This window comes from Zosterops lateralis (assembly GCF_965231275.1).
Source record: "Zosterops lateralis genome assembly, chromosome: 6".
NCBI classification, from domain to species: Eukaryota; Metazoa; Chordata; class Aves; order Passeriformes; family Zosteropidae; genus Zosterops; species Zosterops lateralis.
The window spans coordinates 52,413,176-52,440,939 of NC_139761.1; the positions used below are offsets into that span (position 1 = coordinate 52,413,176).

At 38.2% G+C, this 27,764-nt stretch overlaps 1 protein-coding gene across 3 annotated transcripts in view; it reads right to left on the reverse strand.

The window, feature by feature from the left end:
• Nucleotides 1-27,764, reverse strand: part of SBF2 (SET binding factor 2) — a 235,288-nt gene that overhangs the window by 172,084 nt on the left and 35,440 nt on the right. For all 3 annotated transcript variants that reach the window (XM_083863029.1, XM_083863028.1, XM_083863027.1), the window contains exon 2: nt 18,851-18,939. In XM_083863029.1, the coding sequence (XP_083719155.1) occupies nt 18,851-18,939 (89 nt within the window). The remainder of the gene's footprint in view (nt 1-18,850; nt 18,940-27,764) is intronic.

The window sequence follows — 27,764 nt, forward strand, 5'->3', positions numbered from 1 at the left end:
ATCTGTAATTCTAATGTCTCATCTGAAATAATTGCTTCCAGAGCCAGCAGGTTTGTGGGTTTGTAATAGAAATAGTATCCCCAGTAAAGGAAAATCTTTTAAAAAATGTTACAAGGATATACTGCCAACTGAAAGGAAAAAAAAAAAAATCTAAGAAAAATACTCTGCCTGGTTGTTTCCAATGAATCCACATGAAAGTGTTCACAAAGTCTTGTGGAAATGTACATCAACATATAACACTCTTTAACAAGCTTCTCCCCCCTGCTCTATAGTATTACACAAATTTTTGTCTTAAACAGAGTTTAAGACCAAGATTGATTTGACATAAAATTAAATCAAAATAAATATAAAATATCAGCTACTGTTCTGAATAGTGAATAAATTAGTATTCATTGAATACAACCTTGAGAAAGTATATGTAAGACAAAAATAGTAAAGAGCACTCCATGCATTTAAGTTGCTTCCATTTAAAGCATGCAATTACTTATTTATATGTATTTTAAAAGCCACAGTAAAAACACATTAAAACTTTCCAAGTCACTGCTGCTTTCACAACCCAGAAATTCTAAAAAGTAAGGGATAAAAACTGTCAGATTTTTATTGTACATATATTCATACACATATTTATTCAGTCACACTGACTAGAAGTCAACTCTGTGACCCATGGCGTTCCAAGGATCAGGTTCATGACCTCAGAGCATTTTAATTCTTTTCTAGATGAGGTTATTAATAATGTTTACTGTAGTTGAAAACATTGCACATAAATTGCAGTCTTGTGCAAAATTTATGGCATGCAGTGAAACTAGAGCCTGAAATCTTAAAAGAAGAAACAAACGCCCTAGAGCCCCAAAGCCCCCAATAACAGTACTTTTGTGCCCCAATACTGCTACAGCTTTTAATTCCCACCACAAGTGTGGCACAGCTGCATCCCAAAAAAGATGTATAAAAGAGTCCAGACAAGCACTCAAGTTTAACAGCAGCATGTACAGTCTTCCCATTCTTCTATGAAAGTATCTGTGATATTCCTTTACTAAAATACCTGAAATACCTACCAGAGCAAGAAAAAATTAACATCCTTCTCATCACCTCAGGTATTTTCAAGAAAGGTACATTATCTTCAGGTAAAACCTGAAGAAAATGTGAACACAGTACAAATATGCAGTGATAACATACACAAACTAATTTCAAAGAGAAAGGATAAACACAGGAGGTTTAGTATAGGAATTTCAATACAGTCCCTACTTAGGAAAATTGAGGCAGTGACAAGCAGCCCAAGCTCCAGAGTTCTGTTCCAAATGAACACAAGTGAGCTGGCCACAGGCTTTTACAAAAGCACACTCTTGCCAGCTTGATTGAAAAGTTTAGAGACAAAATCCCTGCTTGGAAAACTTAATTAAAACTCTTTTTTTTTTTTCAACATTTCAGCACTTTTTGATTATATGTTTCTGTATCAGACAGAAATTTAAAAGCCAAGAAAAAAATTGACAGCAAGTACATAAAAACTGAAAGATCAGTGTCCACAATAACCATTCCCTCCTCCTACTGCCACATCCCAGTGGTGGCCCACATAGCTCCCTTGGTGAGCTGTGCCTGGGCACTGCTCCTTGGAATGTGATGCTGCTGCTCCTCTGCCAGAAGAGCAGCAGGTCAGTCAGGCTGTGCTGGGCCAGTCAGGCCATACAGCACAGTCCCACTGCAAGCCTCCAGTTCTTTCTCAGTACAGAGAAGTCTCACATTAAGAGAGCATTGTGCCAAGACAGAGCCCTACCAGTAGCCTTGACCCTCTTTCCACAGAGGACACTCTCACAGTAGGAGTGAACCCAACTGGTAAGGAAAAGCAAGTTCAAAAGGCAGGGGAGTAGGACTATAACTCATACCAGCAAGAATATGTAGCAATTTGTTCATTGAAAGTCAACGTGATAAACCTCACGTAGACTTGACTGTTTCCAGTCTAGGAAGTGGTGATGAGTCTAAAGCCTGTTGCTGTCAGAGTGCATCACACAGCAGTCATAATTAATCTTAATGAATCTTAATAATCATAATCTTCTAAAAACAATCAATTAACTGTCGGGGGGGGGAAAGTCCTGTCCAAGATAAAGAAAATGGAAGTACACATAAATTCCAGCAAGTTACAAATAAAACTACATTTGAAAATGATTGAGAAATGCAGCAGAGAAATCTGCCAAGGAATGAAGATCAGAATCATCAAATCATAGAATATGGTGAGTTGGAAGGTACCCATCAGGATCATCAAGTCCAACTCCTGGCCCTGCACAGGACACCCCAAGAGTCCCACCATGTGCCTGAGGGCATTGTCCAAGCACTCTGCAACTCTGTCAGGCTGGTGCTGGGAGCACTGCCCTGGGCAGTTGCTCCAGTGCCACACTGTCCTCTGTGTGAAGAACCTTTTCCTGATATCCAACCTAAACCTCTACTGAGACAACTTCAGATCAGTACCTTGAGTTCTGTCACTGGTCACCAGAGAGATCAGTGCCTGCCCTTCCTCGTACCCTTGTGAGGAAGTTTTAACTGCAGTGAGGTCTGTCCTCAGTCTCCAGGCTGAACAGACAAAGCGACCTCAGCCACTCCTCAAACAGCTCCCCCTTCCACCTCCCAACCCCTCATCTTCATGCCCTCCTTTGGTCACTTTTTAATAGCTTTATATTTTTCCTATCTTGTGGTGCCCAAAACTGCACACAGGACTTGAGGTGAGGCCACCCCAATGCAGAGCAGAATGGGACAATCCTCTCAATTACTACTAAGATATGTTTCATCATGCATCAGAGGAAGAAAGCTTCTAAAAACTGATGATGAAAATGGCTAAGAGCAAAGGCAAAATCCCTCAAAGAGGACTGAAAAAACCCTCTAAGCAGTCTTTCTATGTTATAGTTTCTTAGAGGGGTTCCTGGGGAAGTTCTCAGAACAAAACTGTATTTTGGAGGGGAAGATACAGAAGACTTCAGAGAACAAAAACTAAAGCATCAGAGAGCATGATACTCTGATATCCAAGTGTTCCAGGTAATCAAAATATAAAATTAGATAACTCTAAATTGTGGGTTTTTTAAGACAAAACAAAATAGGGTTATTGAAAGTACACAAATGCTTCATCTGTTTATAAAAACATTATCCAGAATCTTTGCTTGCAAGTAGCAAATGTGCAGAAGATGTCAAATTACAGAATAGTAACCCTACAGAAAAATAAATTACATTGGAAAAGAATCAGAAAGGCTTCTGTACAGCTGGATCATAAATCATTCATCTATTAGCTCTTCAACAAAAGTAAATGGATGTACTCAACACAATAAAGTCACTTAGCAAAAAGTCTTTTAGCAAGACCATTCACCAAGGAAACTCTCAATTAAATTAAACTGCCATGGTATAGGAGAACAGTTCTCTTTTCAAGTAATAAGCAATTTTTAAAAGCAAGAACGAATGGTTGGTTTTCCCCAAGAGATGCAAATTAGATCTCTGCTGGGCTCTGTGCATGTGTTGTAGGGGCTGATTGACTTAGGCTTTTTTTTTGTTTGCGTTGTTTTGGTTTTTGAGGTTCCTTTTGTTGGTGTTTTTTGTTTTGTTTTTTTTTGGGGGGGGTTGTTGGTTTTTTTTATACAGATAATTTCTGAAGCTATCACAAACATTCAACAGTAAATTTGTCAAGTCTGGGGACAGTAAAAGAATCTGCAACAGTCAATACTAAAGTCTTCTGTGATTGTACACAAGAGGGTCTTACAGTACCAAGCAGTCAGGTAACGAAGCATTACACGTTCCCTAACTGAGAAGAGGAAACTAGAGCTCATGAAAAAAGAATCCTGAAGATGCATATGCAATACCAGACTTCTGACTCCGGAAAGGGAACCTGAAACATGGTTCACTTTAACACCATTAGCTCAACTATCAACAGTGTAATGAACCTATTTATCTGTTCCACTGCTAATTCCTGTTTAAAACAGCCTTCCAAAATTCATAGGGTTCCCACAGTACTAATACAGACACTTTAGGAAGGGGAAGGTAGAACACACAGACCAGTAAGACTTTGAAGAAATTGTACCATCAGCATTTTGCCATAGGTTGAAATTTAAATAGCAAGTCACAGAATCACAGAAAGGTTTGGACTGGAAAAGACCTCAAAGATCTTCTAAGTACAACTCCCTGCCCAGGAACAGGGACACTTTCCACTGTACCGGGTTACTCAGAGCCCCATCCAGCCTGGCCTTAAACACTTCCAGGGATGGAGCATCCACAGCTGCTGTGGGCAAGCTGTTCCACTGCCTCACCACTCCTGTAGTAAATCTTCCTATCATCTAATCCAAACCCACTTTCCTTCAGTGTGAAGCCATTTCCCCTTGTCCTGGCACTGCCTGCCCTTGTAAAATGTCCCTTTCCAGCTCAGGCACTAGGAGGCTGCCAGAAGGTGGTTTCCCTTGGCCTTCTCCAGGCTGCACAACCCCAGTTCTCTCAGCCTTTCCTCAGGAGAGGTGCTCCAACCCTGGGATCATCTTGGTGGTCTCCTCTGGACTCACTCCAACAGCTCCATGTCCTTCCTGTGCTAGGGAACCAGAGCTGGATGCAGGGTTCCAGGTGGGATCTCACCAGAGCAGAGCAGAGGGGCAGAATCCCCTCCCTCACCTGCTGCACACGCTGCTTTTTGCAGTCTCAGCAGAAAGCACACACCCCCTGTGTGCACTGTCTCTCCTACTGGTCCCTGAAACATGTAGGTGCACTTTGCAAATCTCATTTACACATTTCTAGATTGCATCTCCAATTAGGTGATTGCCTTTCTCCTCTCCCTCTGGATCAGTGCTGGCACAGAGAACTGCAGCCTCTCAAACAAGAAAACCCAAAGAAGGGTTTCCTCTAACTCCAACTAAAACAAAATGACAACTCCTGAGCACTCCATTCTGACCTCATTCAGTGTAAGACATCACACACTGTGAAACTGAAACAGCACATTCTTTTCTGCCACACTTAAAGCCAGTCACCCGAAGAGACAGGAGTCATTAAGTCTCCTTCTTTGAACGCCCTTCAGAAACCACTACTCAATTCAAGCCCTCATTTAAATATGGTTTCCACTGAAGTGAGGCTCTTGCAACAGGCACGAAAGGCATTACCCATAATAGGTGAAATAGTGCACATAAATATGCTGTTACCTAACTCATCGTAGTAAATTCATACTTTAAAAGGAAAGCTTATGAGCACTATCATATTTAAGCAATAAGACATAGGAGGGTGTGCATATGCTGTAATAATGACACACCTTAATAATATAAGAAGTATGTCAACTATTATCCCATACTACACACCCTAAAATGCTTCAGCATAGATCCCATCTATGCATTTAACAAATGAAATTAGGATACTTAGAAAAGATGTCTATTTAGTGGCTGATAAGCTCAAAATGTTTCATTAAAAAAACCCAACCAGCCAATACATAAAACATGCTACCAAATAGTCTTTTTCAGGTAATGCTTCCCAACCATTTCTGTTCATGATCACACTATAAATACAGACTGTTGAAAAATTCTTGCATCAGTAATGTATTCAGATCCTGAAAGAAGTTTAAAAAGGAGAGCCAATGAAAATCTTTTTTTTTCCGTAATTTTGAAGTGTTCTTGGAAGCTTAATGATGAATTTTGAAAGAAAGGTACAGATAAAACCTTTAAGTTCTTCCTTTTTTTTTTTTTTTTTAAACTGCTTCTGTCTTTCCATTTCAACAATGAAAGAAATAGTTTAATAAAAACATCCCACTTAGGTTATCTCTGTTAGTTCTCAGTCTGAACTCAGGGGCTGAAGTTCAGTGGTTTTAGCTGAACTCTTACACACAATACTACTTGCAGTATAAAGCCAAAGTCAGCACAAAAGCCTGACATTTGATTACATTTTCCTTAATTATATCATTGTTCACCTTGGATCAAACTGAAACCTTTTGGAAAATGTATTATTGAACACTTCACGGAATATTATCTACTTAGCCTTTGCCACACAAAATACAAATATAATTACGTTTGCAGCAGCCAGAATAAACTAAATTTAACACTGATGTGCCTTCACTTTAAACCAAGCTAGAATACATTTAAATATTTATTAATTGCATACACTTCCACAGAAGTTATTACTGCAAAACGTTTTTCTCGAGCATAACAACTCAAATAGTTACTTGCTTCAGCTAAGGCACACTAGTACAAAAGACTGATATCAACAATCTTTCAAGTCTGATCAAACTTCACAAAGTTATTGTTATTTAATGTATTTCCATTCACTTAATCACTCTTCAGTTATATAAAATGGAAGCAGTTTCCCAAATCATATAAAGTTCTCACAACTATTACACAAACCCACAGAAAATTCTAGATATATATTTATTACAATAGTCACAGTTTTCCAACTACACAGCTGGAAATGCTGCTAATCTTTTGGGTGAAAGACATTCAGACGTGAAATGACCAAAACACATCCTTTTAAGTAACAATATTGATGAAAGCATGAAAAGAATCACATCTTGAATTTCAAAATCGGAAAACTTCAGCTATACTTATATAAATGATTCAGCCATAACCCAAAACAGCAAGTGACTTTTTGGAGTAGTTTTTGCTGCTCCTCAGTGCCAATAAAATAACTCGCTGTGGATGCTGAAAAGCTGCTCATGCAGAAGTGGCTGCTGCAACACACATTGGTCAGAGGAGCGAAATATTTAAATTGGGGGGAGGGGGAGAATGTACTCTCCACCCACTTCTTGCAAGGTCTTGCCAGTTCCTCTGCTTTTTGGGAGAAGCAGATCAAATCCAATATACAAGACATGAACCAGATATGAAAAGGGTCCAACAACAAATCTTCAAAATTGCAAATGCCAACAAGTCTCTACAAGTATATAACCAGGCCAGAATGCAGGAAAATCCTTGTGAAATAAGGTTTTCTGGTATGCAGTTATAGCAAATAATCATGAGGTGATGCCGAGAACTAGACAAATCTGGTATTCAAGGAATGTTAAAAACATTGAGGTCACGAATGCACACTGTAACTTTAGTACTCACTTCTTATCCCACTATTTTGACATTAAATCTAATTCATTCTTCATTCTAAGCTTATAAGCCATGATTTTAATGAACATCTCTCTTGTCCACTGCTATAACACATGTCAAAAAGGAAACAATATAGTTAAAAAATGAAGTGAGGTTGATTCTGCATATGCCATGTACATAACAGGAGTATTGCTTGTTTTTAAAATACTACATTATACCATAGATCTGTCAGCAAACTAAAAAACATCTTCTCTCTCAGATCACAATTTTGAATTTATTTACTTTTTTTTTTAGAATAATGCTTCCTGAGCTTCTAGGTCACAGGTAAGCCTAAGAAAAAGCACCAAAATCATAACTGCACTGGGCATTTTATTACTAAAAGAATATTGGGGTTGATTATAATCCAATGTAATATACTGCATGAATCCACACAAAGCAGTTACATAATCCACCCTTGTCCTACCAGTCTGTTTTACACACACTAGAATGGATTTGTGTTGAACTGCCTTTACTTAGATAAAGAGCTAAAACTAAACTCTGAAGACACAGACCAGGGGAGAAGAGGGAGAGAGACATGAGCAGAAAGTTAAAGGCATTTCTTATATTAAATTCCCCACAATTTATGGCAGACTGACAACAGAAATACCAGCAGCTCAGTAAAACAGCAGATCATTTTATTTGGAGGTGGGAGGTGTGACTACACATTATTTATTATATTAAAATTGTTTTAGTCCTAATTTTATATATTTACTAGTTGCTTTTGTCCAAGTAACTTGGCAGTGATTCAAATCAGAAACACACTTTCAAAAAACAAGAAAAAAGACATTTTTGACTTGAGGATAACCAATACTGGTCAGTAACAGGGCCTGACCTGCTTTTCTGATCTCCTTTTGTTCACATAAATAAAAGATCATTTCACGTCCAAGTTAAGGAACCAGCCAATGTAAAGGAATGATAAGCAAGCAAATTTGGGGACACCTTTATAACAAAATCCAGACAGAAAAGTTTCTTCAAAAGTATCAGTAGTACCTTAGAGCATCTTTATGTTAGAAAGATAAATCCAAGAAGGGTAGGATAGGGAGCAGGGGGATTTGCCCTTTTCTAGGGAAACATGCAGAGAGCAGGTGATATTTTAAAGGATACCAACCTGCAAGACTTGTGATATCCAGTCAGGGAAGCTCAAGTTCCAAACACCATCCAAGAGACAACTTGGTGTCAGAGTTCTCCCTCTTTGCCTAGGCTCACTCCACAGCTCATATTTAATTAATTTCAGGATGAACAACAGCTATAAATTGTGCAAGGATCACCATAGGAGCAGCATTAGCTACAAGTAGAGTCTGAACTGCCTCCTCTCCAAATCTGCAAGCTGGGGCTTCAGAGAGTCATACTAGCAGCCAGTTGAAATGCTTCATTTATTACTCTACTTTTGATAAAGAAATAAACTTCCTTTTTAGTTTATGCTGGTATCCATAGCAGCTAAATAAAAGCACCTGTTCAAGTGATGCTTTAACAGTGTGTCCTCGAAAAACACAGACACCAGAACCCAAGAGAGGTCTCTCTTAGCAACATTAAATAAAGTTCTAACACTCCATGGTTCAGCTTCACCATTAGCACTCATCTTAAAAATCTGTCACTTCTGAAGGTTTTGGCCTGCACTGGTTTATTTCTGACATCCACAGAGCACTGAGGACAGAAAACAAGGACCTACCAAGTCCACTGCTAGGAGCAGTCCAGGTAAACTGCTGGCAAAACTACTTCTTCCACACTTGGAATTCATTACCAGAAGCCATGCTTGTGGATGATCCCCACACAGGAGAAGCTCAAAGACAAAAATTCTTCTTGGTGAGTAGCCCTAAAATAAGCACTTACAAATCACATCTGAATATAGTAATATTTTTCCTCTTCCTCTTAACACAAATTGTATTTTGCATATAAAAGCACATTATTTCTTTACTCTTTTACTTTATTATGACCAAACCCAAACTCCTGTTACAACAAATATACAGAAAATTATTATTTATGGACTTCTACTTAAAATAAGATTTCTTCAGTAAAATTCTCATAGTCATTTATCAAATCCATACTGAAATTAGGATCAGAACCATACCAGAAATTATAAAATACCACATTACTAAAGAATAATACAGGAGGAAGAAAGCGACCTAAATAGCCTAGCCATCTTTTGTATCTTCTAGCCTTCAAGTTCATTCATAAGCTTATTCTTTTTCCAACTACAAATGCTAAGTTTTGTATAAAATAAAACAAATTGTTACACGTTACTGGGATACAGACAAGAGCCCAAAAAGGTTGTATAATAAAACCTGCAAATTTCAAAGTGGTTCTGCCAATTCCATCCAATCAGCCAAACACCAGCTCTGCCATCTGCCATGCTGTACGGAAACAATATTAAATAGTGTTTGTTTCATAAACAAACAAAAGAGCATCCCAAGCTCAGGATTCCTAAATTTAGCTCTGTTTGAGACTTCAGTTAGTGGTGATGGAGGCCAACAGGCTACTTTTGTAATTTGTTTTTTTAAAAAAAGAAAAAACTGGTAATAAACTTCCAAGACCTTTGGCAAGGACTCTGCATGTCAAAGCCTCAGTCAGACACTGAAGCACTGAATCAGCAGCTTCCTGCACGGGTGCTGTGTCAGGTGTGTGCCTGGAGCCACTCTGACCTGTATGGAATCTGGAAATCAGAAATTATACCAACTGGGAACTGCAGAAGGCCTCTGCACCGATCTTTGCTTGGCTTCAAACTGGATAATGCAGTGATAAATGGAGCTGTGGCCCACAGAATGCATAAACTGTGAAGTATCATCACAAGATTTATTACTGTTATTTTTTGTTCTTTGGTGAATACAACTAGGACACACCTTTTATAATTTATTATGAATAAGCACTTACACTGTATAAAGGCTTCAAAAAAGTTTTCAAGTTTAGGAAGCCAATTTTTAAAACCACTAAGATGATTTAAGCCAGCAGAAGAAACCTGCATCAAAACACAACAAAATTTATGCAGAGTACAAACTAAAAGGTCAGTCAAATTGGGGAGCTAGGGTAGTATAATGATGTACAAGTACTACTGATTAGAACTTCTTAGCATGAAAAGTATCAGCTTTAACAGAACACAAACCACTAACAAATTTGTTTAGGAAAAAAAAAGTAAAATACCCTTTATTTTCCATTAATCTGTTTTCTTGAACTATTAGAAAACATTCCAAAGTGATTTACAGTCATAGGAATCAACTTCACAGATAAATTATTTCTGGATTCCCAGAACACATTCAACGACCCAGTTCAAGTTTCACAATCTTGTCTCCAGCCCAATAGACTGTGTTTGATTAGATGCACATCATCTGCCTTTCTGCTCCTTCGCACAGCCCCAGAGAGGATCACTTTGTGACAACTGGATATATGGTTATAAATTCAACACACAACACTCTTGCTGGCTTGGCTTCCTCCAAAACCACACAAATTCTCAGCTCCCTGCACAAACACACAGAAAAACCAAACCAACCAAACCAAAACCCCCAGAAACGTCAGTCAAAAAATTGTCTAAATTACAGCATTTCAAGTTCCAACTCCTTACAGGAGCTGAAACAAAACACAGGAGTTTTAAACAACAAACTGGAAAGTGATTCTGAGGTAATTCAGTGGTTTTCAGGATTGTTAAATTTGTCCAATTCTCTCTCTTCCTCTCTGGCAGTTACAGGAAGATGACCCAATGCTGACAAAATTTGCTGTACTTAACAGCAAGGGCAAACACCTGAAAATCCCCCCCAGAGACCAGGTCTCATCTCCCATCATAATCCACAATATTTCTTCATTCATCTCCATTCTAATGTCCCAGTGTGGTACCTTCCCATGGCCCTTCCTTCAGAAAAGCAAATGAGAAGGGACACAAGAGTCAGGACCTTGGCTTTTCATATTAACAAATCTAAGCAGAACCTATCCAAGCAATTCCCCCTTCCATGTCATACTATTAGCCTCACATGTCATTCTCCATCAGAAACAAATAATATTGCTCAAATTTTTCATTCTAAATAGCACGAGCTCCATCTGTTTAAACATTTATTACTGTTTACACTGAATCTCCTTTGCTAGAGAATCCATTCTCAAAGGACATGAAGAACAGTTTATCCTCTTCATTTTATTTATCTGAAGTCTTCTCATGTCTAACCTCTGGCCATCCCAGAATAGTGCTTACCTTTACTCTTTGATTCATGCTGAGCTCACCTTTGTTATTTGTGGAGACAACAGATGGGGAAATATGGACACTGTACACAACTAACTTGGGTACAGTCATCTACAGATGGCACAAGGAAAAAAATGGAAACAGGAGTTTTGTATAGCAACAGAACTGGATGTTATAGGGCACACAAATACATTTCAATTCACTTCTGTGTGGTTCAGTCAGCATAAAAACAGTGCTGTAAACCCAGAAGGTGCAGCACTCACAGGAGTTTTGACTGACTTAGAAATGTATGCTGGTTTGTGTCTTTCCAGATAAACTGCTCTTCTGTTGCTTGTATTCCAAACTTACATGGATCTGTGCTCATATAGAATTATTCTGAAATAATTTTCAGGGATGATTAATCCAAAGTAGAATAGGTCACTTAGGCTGAAGAACCTCCTCTGATGTTAAGGACATGCTCAGCTTTTCAAAAACATGTGTCACTTTACAGTCATGCACTGCATTCATCCAAGTTAACTTTCAAGTATAAACTAACATTTTTGGAGAAACAGAAAGCACATCCATAACCAGCCTATTCATAAAATTGAAAATAATTAAACCCATAATTTTTTCCCCATAATTTTTGCTCTCACATGTAAAACAATAGGATTTCTGCTCTTCAGTTTTGTTTTCTAGAGATACAGCCAATTTTCATATCATGTGTTTGAGATGTATGTTGTTCGCCCTTTTTAGTCAAGAGTATTTCTAGAGTTTTTTTTAAACAAGGAATAGCAAAAAAACCCCAACATTTAATCCTCAAAATTCAGAACCTTCAGGAAAAGCAGGGTCTCCCAGGAGACTTACCACAGACAAGTCTGTTAATTGTCAAGTAAGTTATAAGGTGGAAATACCAAGACACTCACAGAATTTTGTGACTGTTACAAACTCATGGCTTAACTGGGGGTCTCAATCTCCTTTGCAGATTGTTACACAAAAACCCCAAAGCAGAGACTTAGAGGGAGAAGTCCATGTTGCAGTCTTTCTTCTAATTTTTAAACAAGATGAGAAAAACTTATGAGAGGTAAGAAAGACACTGAATCACACACAAAGCTTGGGTGGACAAAACCACCTCACGCAGTTGAGTATTATCTGTAAAGATGACAGACATGAACAATGAAGAAAACCAACCCAAATAATTCCGTGATTCTAAAATCATCTGCGCTTCTTAAAGCTTGTAAAAATGGCTTTCTCCTCCAGAAGATCTGAAAAGAATTTAACTTAAAATGGAAGTGGTGTGGATCTTAAAAAAACCATGATAGAGATGCAAAAAAGATTATGCTTCAATATACTCCATTGAAAGATTAGAGAGTCGAAAAAGAGTTGAAATTGCAAACAGGTGTCACTTCAGTGTTTGACCTTTTCTACCAAAACTGTTGACTGCAGTGCTCTGATGTGGTTATTTTTCCAACACTGAACAAAACTAAGAGTGGATAAAGCATATTAATTGAACCTTTTGACAGCACTTAGTCAAGTGAGACAATGTTACACTGTGTGTTACATACACAAGGACTACTTGCAAGTAATTAGATACCAATATCAAATTACTTTATCACGTTACTGTACAAAATCCAGAAGCTAACATCCATTCAGTAAGACCAGATTCTAAAACCGGAATGTAGCTGCTTAACAGCACAGCAGAAATGTAACTGTAAAATATATCACATTAATGACATTCTAAGTTGTCTAGTGGAGGCTGACATGTTCGAAGAATATAAGCTGAGTCCAGAAACACTGACCAAAAAAAAAAATAAAAATTGCTGTACTTCTGCTATTATCTGTTTCCTACTAAGTGCTGAAAGCACCTGTTCTGTAACATGAGAATAAAAACAACACAATGCATTTTTAACTGCTACACTGAGCTCTGCCGTGCAGTTGTTCATTGAAGAATTAAATACATGTAATGATTCTGAGAGGTTAAAAACATTTGAGAGGAAAGAGGGGTAAAAAAAAAAACCCACCAAACAAAAATCTCCACAGCACTGAAGGTTAAATGGATGTTGTAGAAAACTCTTTATTCAGGTCCTTAAAAGCATTAATGTTTGAGAAAAATTGGCTTACAGATCAGCTAGCTAAGACTGAAGCATTTAAAGATTAACTCCCTTAAAACTTTAATCACTTCAGGCCTTAACTGTCTAATCTGCAACCCTAGTTGTCTCTTATGTCTTATTTAAAATAAGTAGTGAAATGTTCAAGCATCAGATTTTTTTTCCTCAAAAAAGAGGCCTTATACCAAGGTGGCAAAACAAAAATAATACTAAGAGACCAGCATTTTAATTTTAGAAGTATTGCTTTTGCCTGAATGTGTAATGATTTCCACAGACTCTGCAGTGGAAAGTTTCAGAAGTTTAGGAGTTCTGTAAAACTTTTCTGCTTTAAAATCTGGCCGTCTTTTAAATGTCTTCAATTGAGTGCAGCTTTGAAGACAAATGAGCTATGTTTTGGGGAGGGTTTTTTGACAGCTTTTTTTCTCCCCATTCCAAGTGTAAAGCTCCAGCAGAAGTAAATATCAGTTAAGATCTTGGAGGTAGAGCTGTAAGTCATAAATTAGATATGTAAAAATGAAGTGGAAACTTGTACAAGACCAACTAGATCAGTCAGAATACAAATGCACTTTGAAAATACTATTCCTTACTCTCATTTGTGATTTTTTTGTATCTCAGGTTAGTTGGAATTTCAAAGTTGAATTCGGTTTTTCACAAAAGACATATTTCACATCCATTTAAGAGTTCATGACTCAAGTAAAGCAAAGGTGCAGAAATGGTAAGCTCCACAATAAGAACTGTACACAAAGGAGGAATAAGGTAATCCCAACAACTCCAACTCCTCCTTTAGAAGGCAGCCTTCCAGATCCCAAAAGGACATGTGCAGCCTTTCCTTCTATCTTACTATCAAAACACATCTAAGCGGTCTTCAAATGGTTGCATTAAATAGTACTTTTTAACAATTAAAAAGAAATGTTGTAATTTAAGTAATTATTTGAACAGGTGATTACCAGGTCTAGAAATAAATGTTAATTTCTATACTTGACCACACTTGAAATCCAAATTACTAAATCATGACACTACTGCCAACACCACCACCAGTTACAGTGGGAAATTTCCTTTCCTGCTACTTACACATCATATTCAGTTTAAATTCAAGACAATGTAACTGTTTCTAGGATGACTTTCACTGGCTTCATTAAGATCAGCCTCCCAACACTGAGTAATGCAGATGACACTTAGTTTAGCTAATTTAGCCCTGGGACAAAAATGACTTTACAGTGTAACATTACTTACCAAAGCTTCCTCTGATGTATAACTAATTAGGATGTCTAGAAAGTTACACAGTGGAATTAAAACTGCATTAGAAATAAGAAAAATATGCAGAAATGTAAAGCTAACTCACTCAACCAACATACACTCTCAAGCATTCTTTCTACAAGCAAGAACAAGAAGTTTGATTGTCCTGATCTTACACTGCTCTATATGCCTCAGCTGAATGTTCAGGGTTATTTTTACACTTTAGCTGCATCTGAAGAAACTTCTCAGAAACAGACAGACTATGGAGAAGGATATCCAAACAGGTTCATTTCTAATATGGGGGGCAGCTATCAGATTGGTACGTTCTAACTGCCTTCTTTCAAAAACCAATGATTGAAATGCTTTTCTGAGCCAAACACTTTATTAAGAATGAGCATAAATCTCTCTTTACCCCTCAAAGTCAGCTTGCTTCCATGGAACTTCATGCCAAGTCAAATGAATATGCTCAGATTCTAAATTGAAATTGTTCCTTGTATTTCTCCTGAATAGCCCACAAAATGTTCTAGCAAACTGAAGAAGAGCATTTTATTTCTTCTGAAGTAACACTCAATATGTATGATACATAATATTAAGAAATACTGTATCTTATTCAGAGTTACATCAAATAATTTAACTAATGGTAAAAACATCTTCAGACCCTTAGCAATTACTTTAATTATCAATAATCCATTGCAAAAGACTTCAGAGATGTTTCACAGCACTTTGTAGATGGCTTATCAAAGTTTCTGCATTCAGTTATAAACAGAACAAAGTTTAAATCTGTGAAGTCTTCAGTGAAAAGGCAAATGCAAAAAGCATAAAGTTAAGAAAAATCTCTTTAGGTAATTTCAGGGGATGCAGACAAGGAGGAGGTGTAAGAAAACACTGACCAAGACCTCCTGACAGCCTCATTCGTTCTCAGCAGAGGGAATGACACTGTCAGGAAACGGCTTTCCTCACCACTGACAACCAGAAGACACAATTTATTGAACAAGACCAAATAAAGTACTTGACCTGAATAAAACTGAATAGAGTATATTTCTGTTGAATTCTGGACAATGTTATTACTCCCAATCTCATGTACAGAACACAGCTAACATGCTGTTCACATAAAAACAGGCAGTTTGAGTAGCTCATAATCCTTTAATCCAGAACACACATACACCAAGTGTAACACCCTTCAGTGAAGTTCAGACTGCAATTACATTTTATAACGACCCAATTCTCTACATATTTGTGTCAAATTACCAGAGCTACAAGCACAGTCAAAGTGAAAGGTGAAACTGGGTGATCCTTCCTAGAGAAGATGTTCTCAAAATGATCCCTCTTCACTCAGTCAAGGGCAGGTCCAGAAGGCACAGTTTGTCCCACAGGAGCCTGTTTATCAAAACTAGACTTAAAAAAAAGTTAAATATTATTTGATTTTGGTTTTCTTATTTAACTTTAAAATCACCTACACAACTCCACTCTTTGCATTGCCTTCATTATGTCTCAGAAATCTGATCACATGAATTCAAGCCTACAAGAATGGGGGGGACATGCAGGGTTGGCAAAGAGAAGAGCCCTCCAAAAAACTCTCAGAGGATTTTAGTCTATCAGTTTTTGGCTGGAGCTTGGACTAATGGCATCTCTACAAGCTACCAAAACCACAAGGGTTCCCAGAAGGCATTTTCCACCTTTAAAGCACTAAAGTTTGAGGGGTGGGAGTGTGCACAGGTCTTTTCTACTATTTCCCCCTTGTCTTGTTTCATAAAATGCCTCTAACAACATGAGTAGGACGTAAGTATTAGATCATTTAGAGACACAGTGGAGTTCTCCCTGCTGGAAATTTTTGGGATGAAACTGGACAGGACAGTAGAGTAATCTTAGCTATGCCTCCTTTCCCATGAAAGGCTGGACCAAAGGACTTTTCCAGGTTCTTTCCAACCTGGGCTGTTCTGTGATCCTGGATCTGTGGATGTATCGCCCATTAGATGTCAATCCAAATTACCCCTTTCAAACTAGTTGATTTGAAAAAAACCTTAGAAAAATCCCACAAATGTCTAAATTCTCAGGCAAAGAATTCACAAAAGAGCTGAGAGGGGTCAGGAGCACACTAAGACCATCACCAATAATCAGCCAAAGATTTTCACAGCAGGAGAACCACTGAAAGAAAAAGATTCAGACAGCAAATCTCCCTCCAATCCTATAATTAATTAGTATGAAAAGCTTTGGCCTTTTCCTTCAGGAGAACACAGAGAAGAGAGTTTGACACATTTTTGAGATACAAACCATGGCTTTTTTTCCATTTAACAGAAACCATACAATTTCATGGAGATCTTTCAAAGAAGAGGAAGTACATTCAAGAGGATATTAACTCAAACTTCTCATAGAACTAAGCGCTATTAAGTCAACTATTCTATCCTTACCTTTTCCCCACCTCTTTTTCCTTAAAGTTTGCCTTTTACCCCCTTAATGATATTAAATCTGCCCTTAAGATGACAAACAGAACATGGTAACGCAGCTTTTCTTCTTTTCTTTCCATGAATTAATGTTGATTCTTGTTGGACTCATCCAAAACCTTGAAAAAAATTTCCTGCCAAAATGTGACTTTCATAAGTGATTTACTTTAATACTTGATCTTTGCAGTATCTCTAACTCCTCAATCTTCATTAACTAAAATTTTATTTACCACACTTGGATAGTAGATTAAAACTTGACTGATTTTGCCAATTGGCTGAATCAAAGTTCTTAAATTGTCAGATTCTGTTTTATTTGGAAAATTTAAAGGGATTTGCCTAATGAGTCATTTGAGAACCGATACAGAAATAACATCTTGTCCCATTAAAATAAATAAATTCTTCCTTTAGAAAGGTGTTTCTTGTAGTGCTAAAAATCTTACAAACTTAAATGGGAGATAACACCTAAGCACAGATTAAGATTCACTGCTTCAAGAGAAGCTGTACTTATTTATTTCCCATCTTCACAGGTAGTCAGAGCCATTGCTTTCTCTAAAGGAGGTAAGGAAGGTCTGTGTGACAGTAAATCTTACCATGACTCAGCCTCTGCAGGCGTTTGAGGCAAGGTCAGCCCTCCTGGTTGAGCCTTGGAGCTCCCCCATTTCAGCATTGCCAAACCTGCTGTTATGCAAGTGCACCACAGAGGCTGCAATCCCCAATCCCCTGGGTGAGAAATCGTGCTCACCCCAATGATCAGGGCATGGCAAGCCCTGAAACCCCAGGCTGATGCCAGGCTGTGAAGAAATGAAACCACAGAGGCAGAGAAAACGAGCCCTGTACACCAGCTCAGGGAGCACCTCTGCTGCACCAGGGAGAGAGCAGCAAACACCAGAGGCCCCTGCCCTGCCCTCCATGGAGGGCACAGCACATGGCAATGGCTCAGAGCAAGGAGCTGAACACTGCCTGAAAGGTACCAGAGTGATAAAAGCCTGCTCTGTTTGCTGGATCTGTGCAGTACACTCAGTGAAGAGTCCGTGTCTTTGTCCTCTGCAGCTGTTTTGCCCCACGGTACAAAGACTCCTATTGCAACATCTCCTACAGCCCATCTCCCCCTCTAGCTCATCCTGTCCCAGAAGTTGCTAAGTTCAGGGCAGTAAAAGTTTCACTCTGACTTCTCAGAAACCTCATTTCAGAATATGACCACAGTCCTTCGGTTCTCTTCAGGATTTTTAGAGACAAATGTTGAGTGAATCCCTAATCCAAATGAGTGAGAGACACCTTTTCATTGCATCCCACAAGAAGAGACCAAGGAAGGGAAAAAAAGCAGCACCTTGGGAATTCTCTGTTTAAAATAGATCCCTGCACACCAGCCTTGTTGACCATTTTAATAAATCCAGTTTATTGGGATATTATATTAATTTCTTTTTTAATCTATAATTATACATATGATACATATAAATTAGATATTAATTATATAATTTTATCTTTTATATTTTACAATATTTTAAAATCTATTTTAAGTATATAATACACATTTGTAATTATTTGAATATGACAATGAGAAGTCATCTGCCATCTGAAGGCTGCTCACAAAAAGCATAAGAGCACAAATAAGCATTTCTTTTAAACACAGTTTATAAATTTGCAGCAGACATATTTTATATTCTAGGAATATTTATTTAGCTGCGCATACCAGAACAAATTATCTTCTGTTAGCCAAAATTGTGGTTCTTAAACTATTATCTATCTCCTCTGCTCACTAATTTCTACCCATTCCCTGCTGAGTTAAATAATACAGATCATTACATGACGGCAAATGTATCCTCCAACCACAAGTGAAAGAAATTCTAAAAATTGCAAAATGTAGTGCAAACTTACCAACTCTATTCCCTGTGGAAAAGGAGTGTCTTCCCAGTCCTTCTGGGGAAATCTTTGTATTATTTTCCCCAAACCTTCGGTTGGTCCTGCTGAAAGATAAAATTCAATTACTTAAAGGCAAACTGATGGAATTAAAATCACCATACATTTGAGAATATTTGCAAAATATACCAAATATTAGTAAGTTTTTTGCCACAAGAGGCAGAACACAGTCCTCAAATGTGTCTTGTAAGTCAAATAATAAATACAGTCTTAACATATTCCAGCAGTAATACAAGGAATCACTACATGAAACGAAGCCACGAGCTATATCCAGCCTCTGCCTCTCATGCACATTTTCAAAATGACAGATGACTACTGATAATTTCGATCTCTCTCTACAAGGAACAGTGAGTTAAAAACTAATAAAATGGATAATGTGATACTTAAAGCAAAAGTTTCTCAAGAAGCAGTCTTGCAAAAGAACCCTATAGATTGAAATAAATCTGCAGATTAAAACTCTACATGATTAATCCAGGACACATTAGCTCTTTGCCAGCCTTTCTCATTGGTTTCCTTGGACAAGTCAGCAGTGGTTTTCCACACAGAAAGATGTGAAGAAAAGCTGGTAATTTCTGATAACTTTTCTGATGCAACTGTCTTCTTTTTTTACACATTCCTTTTCTTGCAAGCAACAGAGCTATAGATAAATTTTGGAAACACCACAAATACACCACAATCACAGTGCTGTGTCATCCTGACCGGTACAGGAATGCATTTACCAACAGGACTTCTGTTTTTTCACCTTCTAAAATCCTGCAGTAAATATTGAAAAAACCTTTCCTTAATATCCAACCTAAACCTCCTCTGACCCAGCTTCAGGCCATTCCTGCAGGTCCTGTTGCTGAGAAAGAAGAGATCAGTGCCTGCCCCTCCTCTTCCCCTCCTGAAGAAGGGAGAATTTCACAGTAATTTCAATGACCCCCAGGTCCCTTTCCACAGGGCTGCTCTCCAGGGAGTCTCATTCTTCAGTCTGTCCATACATCAATGGCAAAGTCAAAATTTGCAATCATTTAAAATACCTTTTAACAGCTGACCCATTGTATCTAATTGAATCATCTTTTCTCTAAAGTCATATCACAAAATCTTGAGAGTAAGCATTAAAATTGTTAAACATTTTCTTGTCAAATTCTCAAAGCTTACTTTGCATTATGAAGCAGTCCAATTTAAGTATTAGTAGTAGCAGTCCATATGTGTTGCCTCCTCTGCAGACACCCAGGCAGCAGCAATGAATACATTACTCTCCTGGCTTTACCATAAAAAACCATTTTCAGTCTGACACAACTCAAGTCTGCTAGCATAAATCAGTGTGACAGTGAAAAAAAATGGGCTTCCTCTAAGCTTCCTGCTAATTTACAGTTTGAGTTTGCTGCTATCTGGAAACCCACAACACATCCTACAAGACGTTTAGGCAGAACCAATCTGATGGGTTAGTAAGAAGTGTTTTCTCCAGTTTGTGCATATTTACACTTAACCTTCTGTGACTGTCTCTTGAGAATAATCTCAAAACAGATGTTCTTGGTACAATGGACATACAAACTACAAAGAGTAAACTCCCAAAAGCAATCTCACCCCCAAGGTAGCACACACTGTGACTCCCAAGGGCAGCCTGCTGACGAAGGGCAATCACATGGGGTTAGCTAGGAGTTCTACATATGAGATCAGCAAGTTAAAAGCCAAAGGAAGCATCATGTTCTAGAGAAGCTGCAGAGATGCTCAGAAGGCAGAGCTAGGATGTGCCAGAAACTGAGGAATAAATACAGACATGGCTACAGCTGCAGTTTTTGTAAGGAAAAGGAGCTCTCTATTAGACTGTAATAACTGAACAGGGTCACTGATCCCACTTTAAGTGCTCCCCTCATGTAGCCTATGAAACATTTCCATTCCTTTATGCAGACAGTAGTGGTGACTATGGAATAGGTGACTGCATAAAGGTTCCTTCATTGACTCAGTGTCAGAACTTCTTCCCTTGTTGAGTTGAAGTCTCAAATTACCACGTTATCGGCTTATCGTAAGTCATATCTCTGTCAAATCTCTTCTTCCTCCAGTTGTTCTAGGGCTGGCAGGTGGCACAAAGAAGAGACAGCAAACAAATGCACCCACGGTAGAAGCGAGCACAAACACCCTGCAGGCAGAGCACAGCCTGGGGATGAGAGGCCAGCAGCAAGAAAGGGCAGAAGGACCAAGCTGAACAGAGATATCCAGACTTCCTGGAAAAGGAAGTATCAAAGAATTACAGCAGCAAACAGTCCCTGCTATGTACATGCTCCCCAAGTTTCTCTGTGGGAACACAGGTGACTTTTTTTAAACTCTGAATCCAGGTCACAAAAGACTGAGACCTCTGACACTACCAACTACACTTATAAATAATGACATCCAGGAAAGTAGCTCAAAATTTCTTCTACTTCATCATGTTCTGAAGCTATTAATCCTTCTAGTTCTCCTGTTACTTGACTGCTACAAAGACTCTCCCTACCTTACAGTATAGGAAGCTCTTAATTCAGAATTGAAATGTACACTTTTTTTAAAAAAAGGTTTTCATATTCTCTCCTATATGTCAAAAGCTTATCAGGTTTTTTAGTTTGCTTTCATTAGGCCACTAATGCTGGCCACCAGTGTTAGAGCTTTTGCATGTAATTCCATTTTGCTTTCAAGAAAGACTCTAAACTCACAGGAATTTACCTGAAGAAGATTATGTGCCTCTGAATAGTTTCTGAAAGCCAGGCTGAACTTCTTATGCTGCCTGAACTCGTACTTCAGGTCACCTTGGGATGAAAGAGAAATCACTCCACACATCCCATGGAGCATCTCCCTCCAAGAGGTGCAGCAACATGTCCCTCCTTGTGTCCCCAGAACCATCCTGCTTCCACTGTTGGGAAAACACTTGAAAACCAAAAATCTACCTTCTACCTCCTCCTAGTTCAGCCACAACTGATTTGGTATCCAAGTTCTCAAAAATTGTAGAAAAGGATCCTTTTCAGAACAGATCTCAGAGTTTTCTATGTTTGCAATCATGAGATCGAATTCATTGTAATTTGAAAAATAAATAAAATTATTCTTTTCAATTACAACAGTTACTGAACGGCAAGTTGCCTTCTTTGTGAAAAGTTTAGACCCAGCAGCTGCACTTCCTTTAATAACAAACCCAATCCAGTACCATATGCTCACCACATTTCCCCAATACTTTAAACTGCAATTACTGTTGATTCTCAGTTGACATTTTTCAATCCAACGAGCAAAATAACAGCAGAATTGCAGAAAGTCCCTAAATCTCATTGTTTGGGGTGAGGGGGTGTGGACACTATCTGCCTTCAGCTGACTTATGTTAAATCATCCAACTTTCTGCAGAGCAGTTGCCTCTGAAGACAACAGATTATTCAAGAGGTGGCTACAACTCAACACCCAAGTGAATTTGCATTCTTGACTGCTTTAGCACAACAGGAAGAAACAGAAAAATATCAGGTCATGGGATTTCAACAACTATCACTTGTTTCAATATATGCTACTGGTAACTGACAGCTTTGCAAAAATATTGAAGCCATATGAGGAAAAAAATTAAAAAGGTGATTCAGATTTTCCCATTAACGACTTCAGATTTTGACCACATTCCCTTCACTCTGTATCTTCTTTCAAGCTTCTTTTATTAAGTCTTCACACTAACAGGACATTCCCTCAATATCGTGTATTCTGGTGAAATTCCTATTAACTAAAGCTAATTAAACAAATGTGACACCACAATAAAAACATGCATACAGTGAAAACCAGTAGTAACCTCCTCAGTTAGTGCCTGACAGTATCTGCTTTACAGACCTACCAAGATTTCAGAGGTTTTAAGAACATTAGGAAAGATTTCTTCATGGAAGGGGTGATCAGACACTGGAATGGGCTGCCCAGGGCGGTGGTGGGGTCACCATCCCTAGAGGTGTTCAGGGAACGACTGGATGTGGCACTCAGCGCCGTGGTCTGGTTGGCACCATGGTGCTGGGTCACAGGCTGGACTTGATGATCTCAAAGATCTTTTCCAACCTAAATGATCCTGTGAACTGTCACTCATTAACACTGACACCTCATTTTTAAACTGGAAAAATAGTTCATCACAGTGTCCATGGCTTCAGATAGCCACAGCTATCAGAAAGAACCTCTGTATCATCAATTAAAGGATATTTGTCTTTTGGTATCCTTTCCAATAACGTGCAAGCTGCCCAAAACCAAGGTGGAAAGCCCACAGCTAGGACTGCTCCCTGAATTCAGATCAATCAGACAGAAGCTTCTGGAGGTTTCTGAAACCACTTAAACTCAGATGCACTATGGAAATCACTCAGACAACAATCTACTTAATGCACTATTTGTGTGTGTGAGCAGAGCATGGGTAATCACTGCACATTAACAGTGTGCTCAACATAAAACAGGAATTGCTCTCATTATTTATTATATATTCAAAACATGCCTGGCCGTAGCAAGAGACATATTTCCAACAAAACTACTGCCATTATCATTATTATTAAACACTCATATTGTTATATTGTAATTCCTACAAAATAGCCATTCCTACAAAAGCAAAATTATTCCCATATTTCAATTGAAGTATTTTGCAATTTTCTTTAATTTTGTAGTAAAGTTTTGTCACATGAAGTGAATACAAAAGTTGTAAAAGCATTGCAGCCATTTTTCAAAACTGTAATTTGGCACCTACAGCAATGATTTGCATTTTCATTTTCACTAAAGGTGCCAGGTTAAAATAATCATTCATCATCCTCATCCAACAGTTCTTCTACCTTTAAGAGGGCTTAACTCTTTAATCCATTAAGAATCACAGTTGACCTCAAAGTAAATTAGGCTTCAAATTTTTAGACATTACATTCTTGCCCATGTATAGTACATACACAAAGTGAATTGCCATGACCAAACCCCAAATTTCAGCCTGCTAAAATTCTGAACAAGCAGTCTATACCTTAAGCTACTAAGAGAAAAGCAACTTTTCTCCCCAGCTAACTTCTTCTGATCTGCCCTCTTTCTCCTTCTCCCATCTTTTTCTTTAAACAGTACAAACATGCAACACATTAAAATTCTGGCATCATTTTCTGGTTCCTGAACCCAAGTCCCCTAAACTCCCTCCTTATATAAATCTTTCCCCATGAAAGGTCGCATGCCATCCCTTGCTCGCCCTTGAAATTCCAGAAGCAAGCTGTTAATGCAACTTACATTCCAAATTAATGAGGACTCTGATAAACTCTGTCTTTTCACTTACAAATCCTTGATAAAAATGAATTTGAGCACTAAGTGTTGTTAACATGCAAAGCTTTGAATAGAAGCACTTTGGTGATCTGTTACAAGGTATAATTTTCAGGCCTGAAGAAGAAACACACAATAGATCACAAAGAACATCAATTGTTACACCATGGAAAATAGTTTAAAACTACCACTGTAGTAAGGTAAGAAATTATTTCAAGTATTCAGAAGTACAACTTTATACGTTCAGAGTTAGGAGGACACTGCCAGTGTGAAAGATGCACAGGCAGGTGGCAGAGCACAGTACCTCTGATCCTTTTCAAAACAGGATCTAGTGCTGAAGACATCACTAAAATCTGCTCTGAAGTAACCCTTTTTTTCACATCAAGGTTCTTAACTTGAATCTTGCAGAAGCTTTAAACTATTCAGGATTCTTGTCACTTTTAGGTGTTTTGGAAATGCTTCTCATGGAAGCACAAAGACAACTCATGTTCCATTTTGGGAACAGAAATGTTCTTGAGGCCTCCCTATACCTTCATACACAACACTACAGAAACCTTGATGCCAGCAGACAGAAAACACTACAAAGATATCCCCATTTTAACTTAGTCCCTGCACAGAAGTCAGTGCTGAAACAAAAGGGAACAAGAAGCCAAAGGAGAACTAATATTAAGCATCTAGAAAGAAAAATGTTTCTTTGAGAGGCTTAAAATACATGAAATCCAGAAAAAAATCTGACCAACTCCTACCGGGACCACAGGCCATGTGCATCTTGAAGTGTGAGGTAGCCTAGACATGGAAGTTTACATAAGGAGCATTCAATTCTGATTTATTCAAGAGAATATAGACTTTATTGCAGTCTAATGGCCACAAAAGGGTAAACAAAATGCTGGTACATTTAAGAAGATGGAATGATGACAGGCTTCCCACAACGACCACGGACGCTCTTTGTACAACTGGCACAACTCACTCAGTTCATCTCAACCAGGTCAAAGAGATGCACACAACAATCCCGGGAATTTGAACGACAGACATTCTGGAAGCTTGCCATATTATCAAGGATGCAACAAATAATGGGATAAGGCGATCCTCAGGCTCTTTTCTTTGTAAACAGGAAAAATTTGTTGAACTTAGTGGGAGAAAAAAAAAGTAGCATTTCAATCTTCCCCCAAAAGTACTGGCACTGCAGTCAGGACTACCTGAAATACTTGGGATGGTCCAAAATCCTGAATGTCTTGGTGTTTATTTGATTTTTGTACTTTTGTGATTTGCAGAGCACAAAGAAAGGGATTTACAAGAAACAGGCTCAATCATTACCACCCGAATCATAGACTGGCACCTTGCTTCAGGATCATCCTCCCCAGCACTGCAATAAATATTCTTCTAGGCAGGCCAACATTTTCCTTGCCCCTGGCCACCAGAAATCACTTCTATACTCAGTAAATAAAGGAGGGGAAGTATTCTAGCTTGTATATTAATTAAGGTAAAGTGGGAATATGGGAAAGCATGCCATATCTCATTCCACAAAATCAGTTGATGTTTCTGCTGAAAGGAGGTTAACCCTGGTACTCAGGAAACCTCAAACAGATCTTCCAGGGGAAATTCACATTCAGGGATGACCTTCATCCACTGAGGCTGTAGCAGTGCCAAGTGAAATGAAAACAGATAAATACCATAAAAAGCAGAAGAGGAAGGAAATGGAGAAAAGGGAAGTAGAGTAAGAAGGAAGAAGAAGGAATGAACAGGGATGTTACAATCATCACCACAGGTTAGAGGCCTATTCAGCTGCAGCAGCAGTGTCTCTCTAATGCTGCTCAGTGTGATACAGCACAACAACACTGGCTGAGGGTGCACACAGTGGTTTGGGAAGCCAAGACTCCAGCAGCATCCAACCCTTCTGAAGAAACGTGCCGAATACCACGAGCTCAGAATTATCCTTGGAAAACTGTCCAAAGTGCTGCCTCATGCTGAAAGCCATGCTTGAGAACAAAACCTTAGTGACCAGTGGCAATGAACTCACTGACACTTCACAATGTTCTGTAAAAAGTTACTTGACTTTGCTGCTGTAGCATTTCTCATCTTTTAAATCTCGTGTGGGAACTTCTGCAACACCATGAGCTGTCCTTTAAAAAGTTTATTTTAAAAAGGCCTACACCTATGGCAGTGCCAGCTGTTCCCGAAGAACTCCCTTCACACCTCTCACCAGCATTCCAATTCCCACAATATTTTATCTAGATAAGTTACTGATACAATTAATGCAGCTTGGCTGCAACAGCTGCACCTCAGGACTCCTCCTTCCAGACAGGAATTTGGGACGTAACACACTCCTGGACAAACACGGCATTTTTGCTGGGTGGACAGTAACGTGGTTTTGCAAAAGCCTTAAAAAATAACAGACAAGAAAACAACAATGAATGTTAAATCATTTTCAAGTAACTCCCTACCTAACAGTTGGCATAATATTCAAGAAATTGGAAAAAAGCTAGGGCAGCTGGCAGGGAGAAAGTTTCCTTCTCCCTGACAATTCCCCTTCTTGTTTGCAAACAAATCACTTTTGCCAGGTTCTGCATAGGAAGGGACGATCAGACTTCAAAATAAACACTCTATATTAAACAAACAGTCTTTTGAACACACCACACTGAAGAAGACTTCCAACTGCCTTGGAGAAAATGTTGTTTATTTTCAAGAAAGGTATAAAAATCAGGATGCCAAAGCCATACTTCATACAGCTTTGTACAACTATGCCAAACAGCTTTGTACTCTGAATCAATGTCTTAAATGTTTAAAAAAACAATTTAGGCAGCTTCTCAGTTCTAACAAATTGTGTTTACGTGCCCAGCTTTAAAAAGAACCCTGTCCTATTTACTAAATATGATTACTGTTTTCAGTAAGTTATCTTTCCTCTACAGCCATCCTTTAGAATGAACTTTTAACTGATACACCAAATTAATTTAAAGTTCACTTAAAAATTTCCTGAACATAACTGTAAGATTTTAATTTTACCAAAAACAATTTTACATTGTCAGTACTGTTATTTCAACATTTTAATCAGCACTCATTTCAGCATTCAAAATTTGAACACATTAAAAAACCAGCCTGTGCAAATACTTCACTTATGCATTTTTTTTTACTTTTTTGTATGGTTGGGTTTTTTTTTTAGCGAAACACAGAGGGCAAGGTTTAGGATCAGACTTCAGATATTTACACTCCAGAGATGTAAGTAGCTGTAACTGTAATCTGATTTTGTGGAGTACAAAGAAAAGTTATTCATACTCTAAAATTTAGCAAAGAAACAACTTCACAAAAAGGCATTTTCTCTTAAAGAAGTCTATTCATGTGCTAAAACTTATTTTCCTAAATCACTTTATAGGAGTATAATACGAAAAGACGACTATATATAACAGTTCTTCTGTATCAGTATTTATCTACAGGATTCCTGAATATGAAGATTCAGGTCTAAATGCAATACTTAAAACATCCCCTAAAGATGTTGAAACACTTGGTTCACTATTTAAGTACAGTCATGTTTTAGCTTCTATTATGGTTTGGGGTTTTTTCCTATTATGTAATTTTTTTCCACGGAGCAGAGTATGCAGAGAATCTGGGGCCATGGGGTGGGAATCCCACATCTATCATTTTACTGACT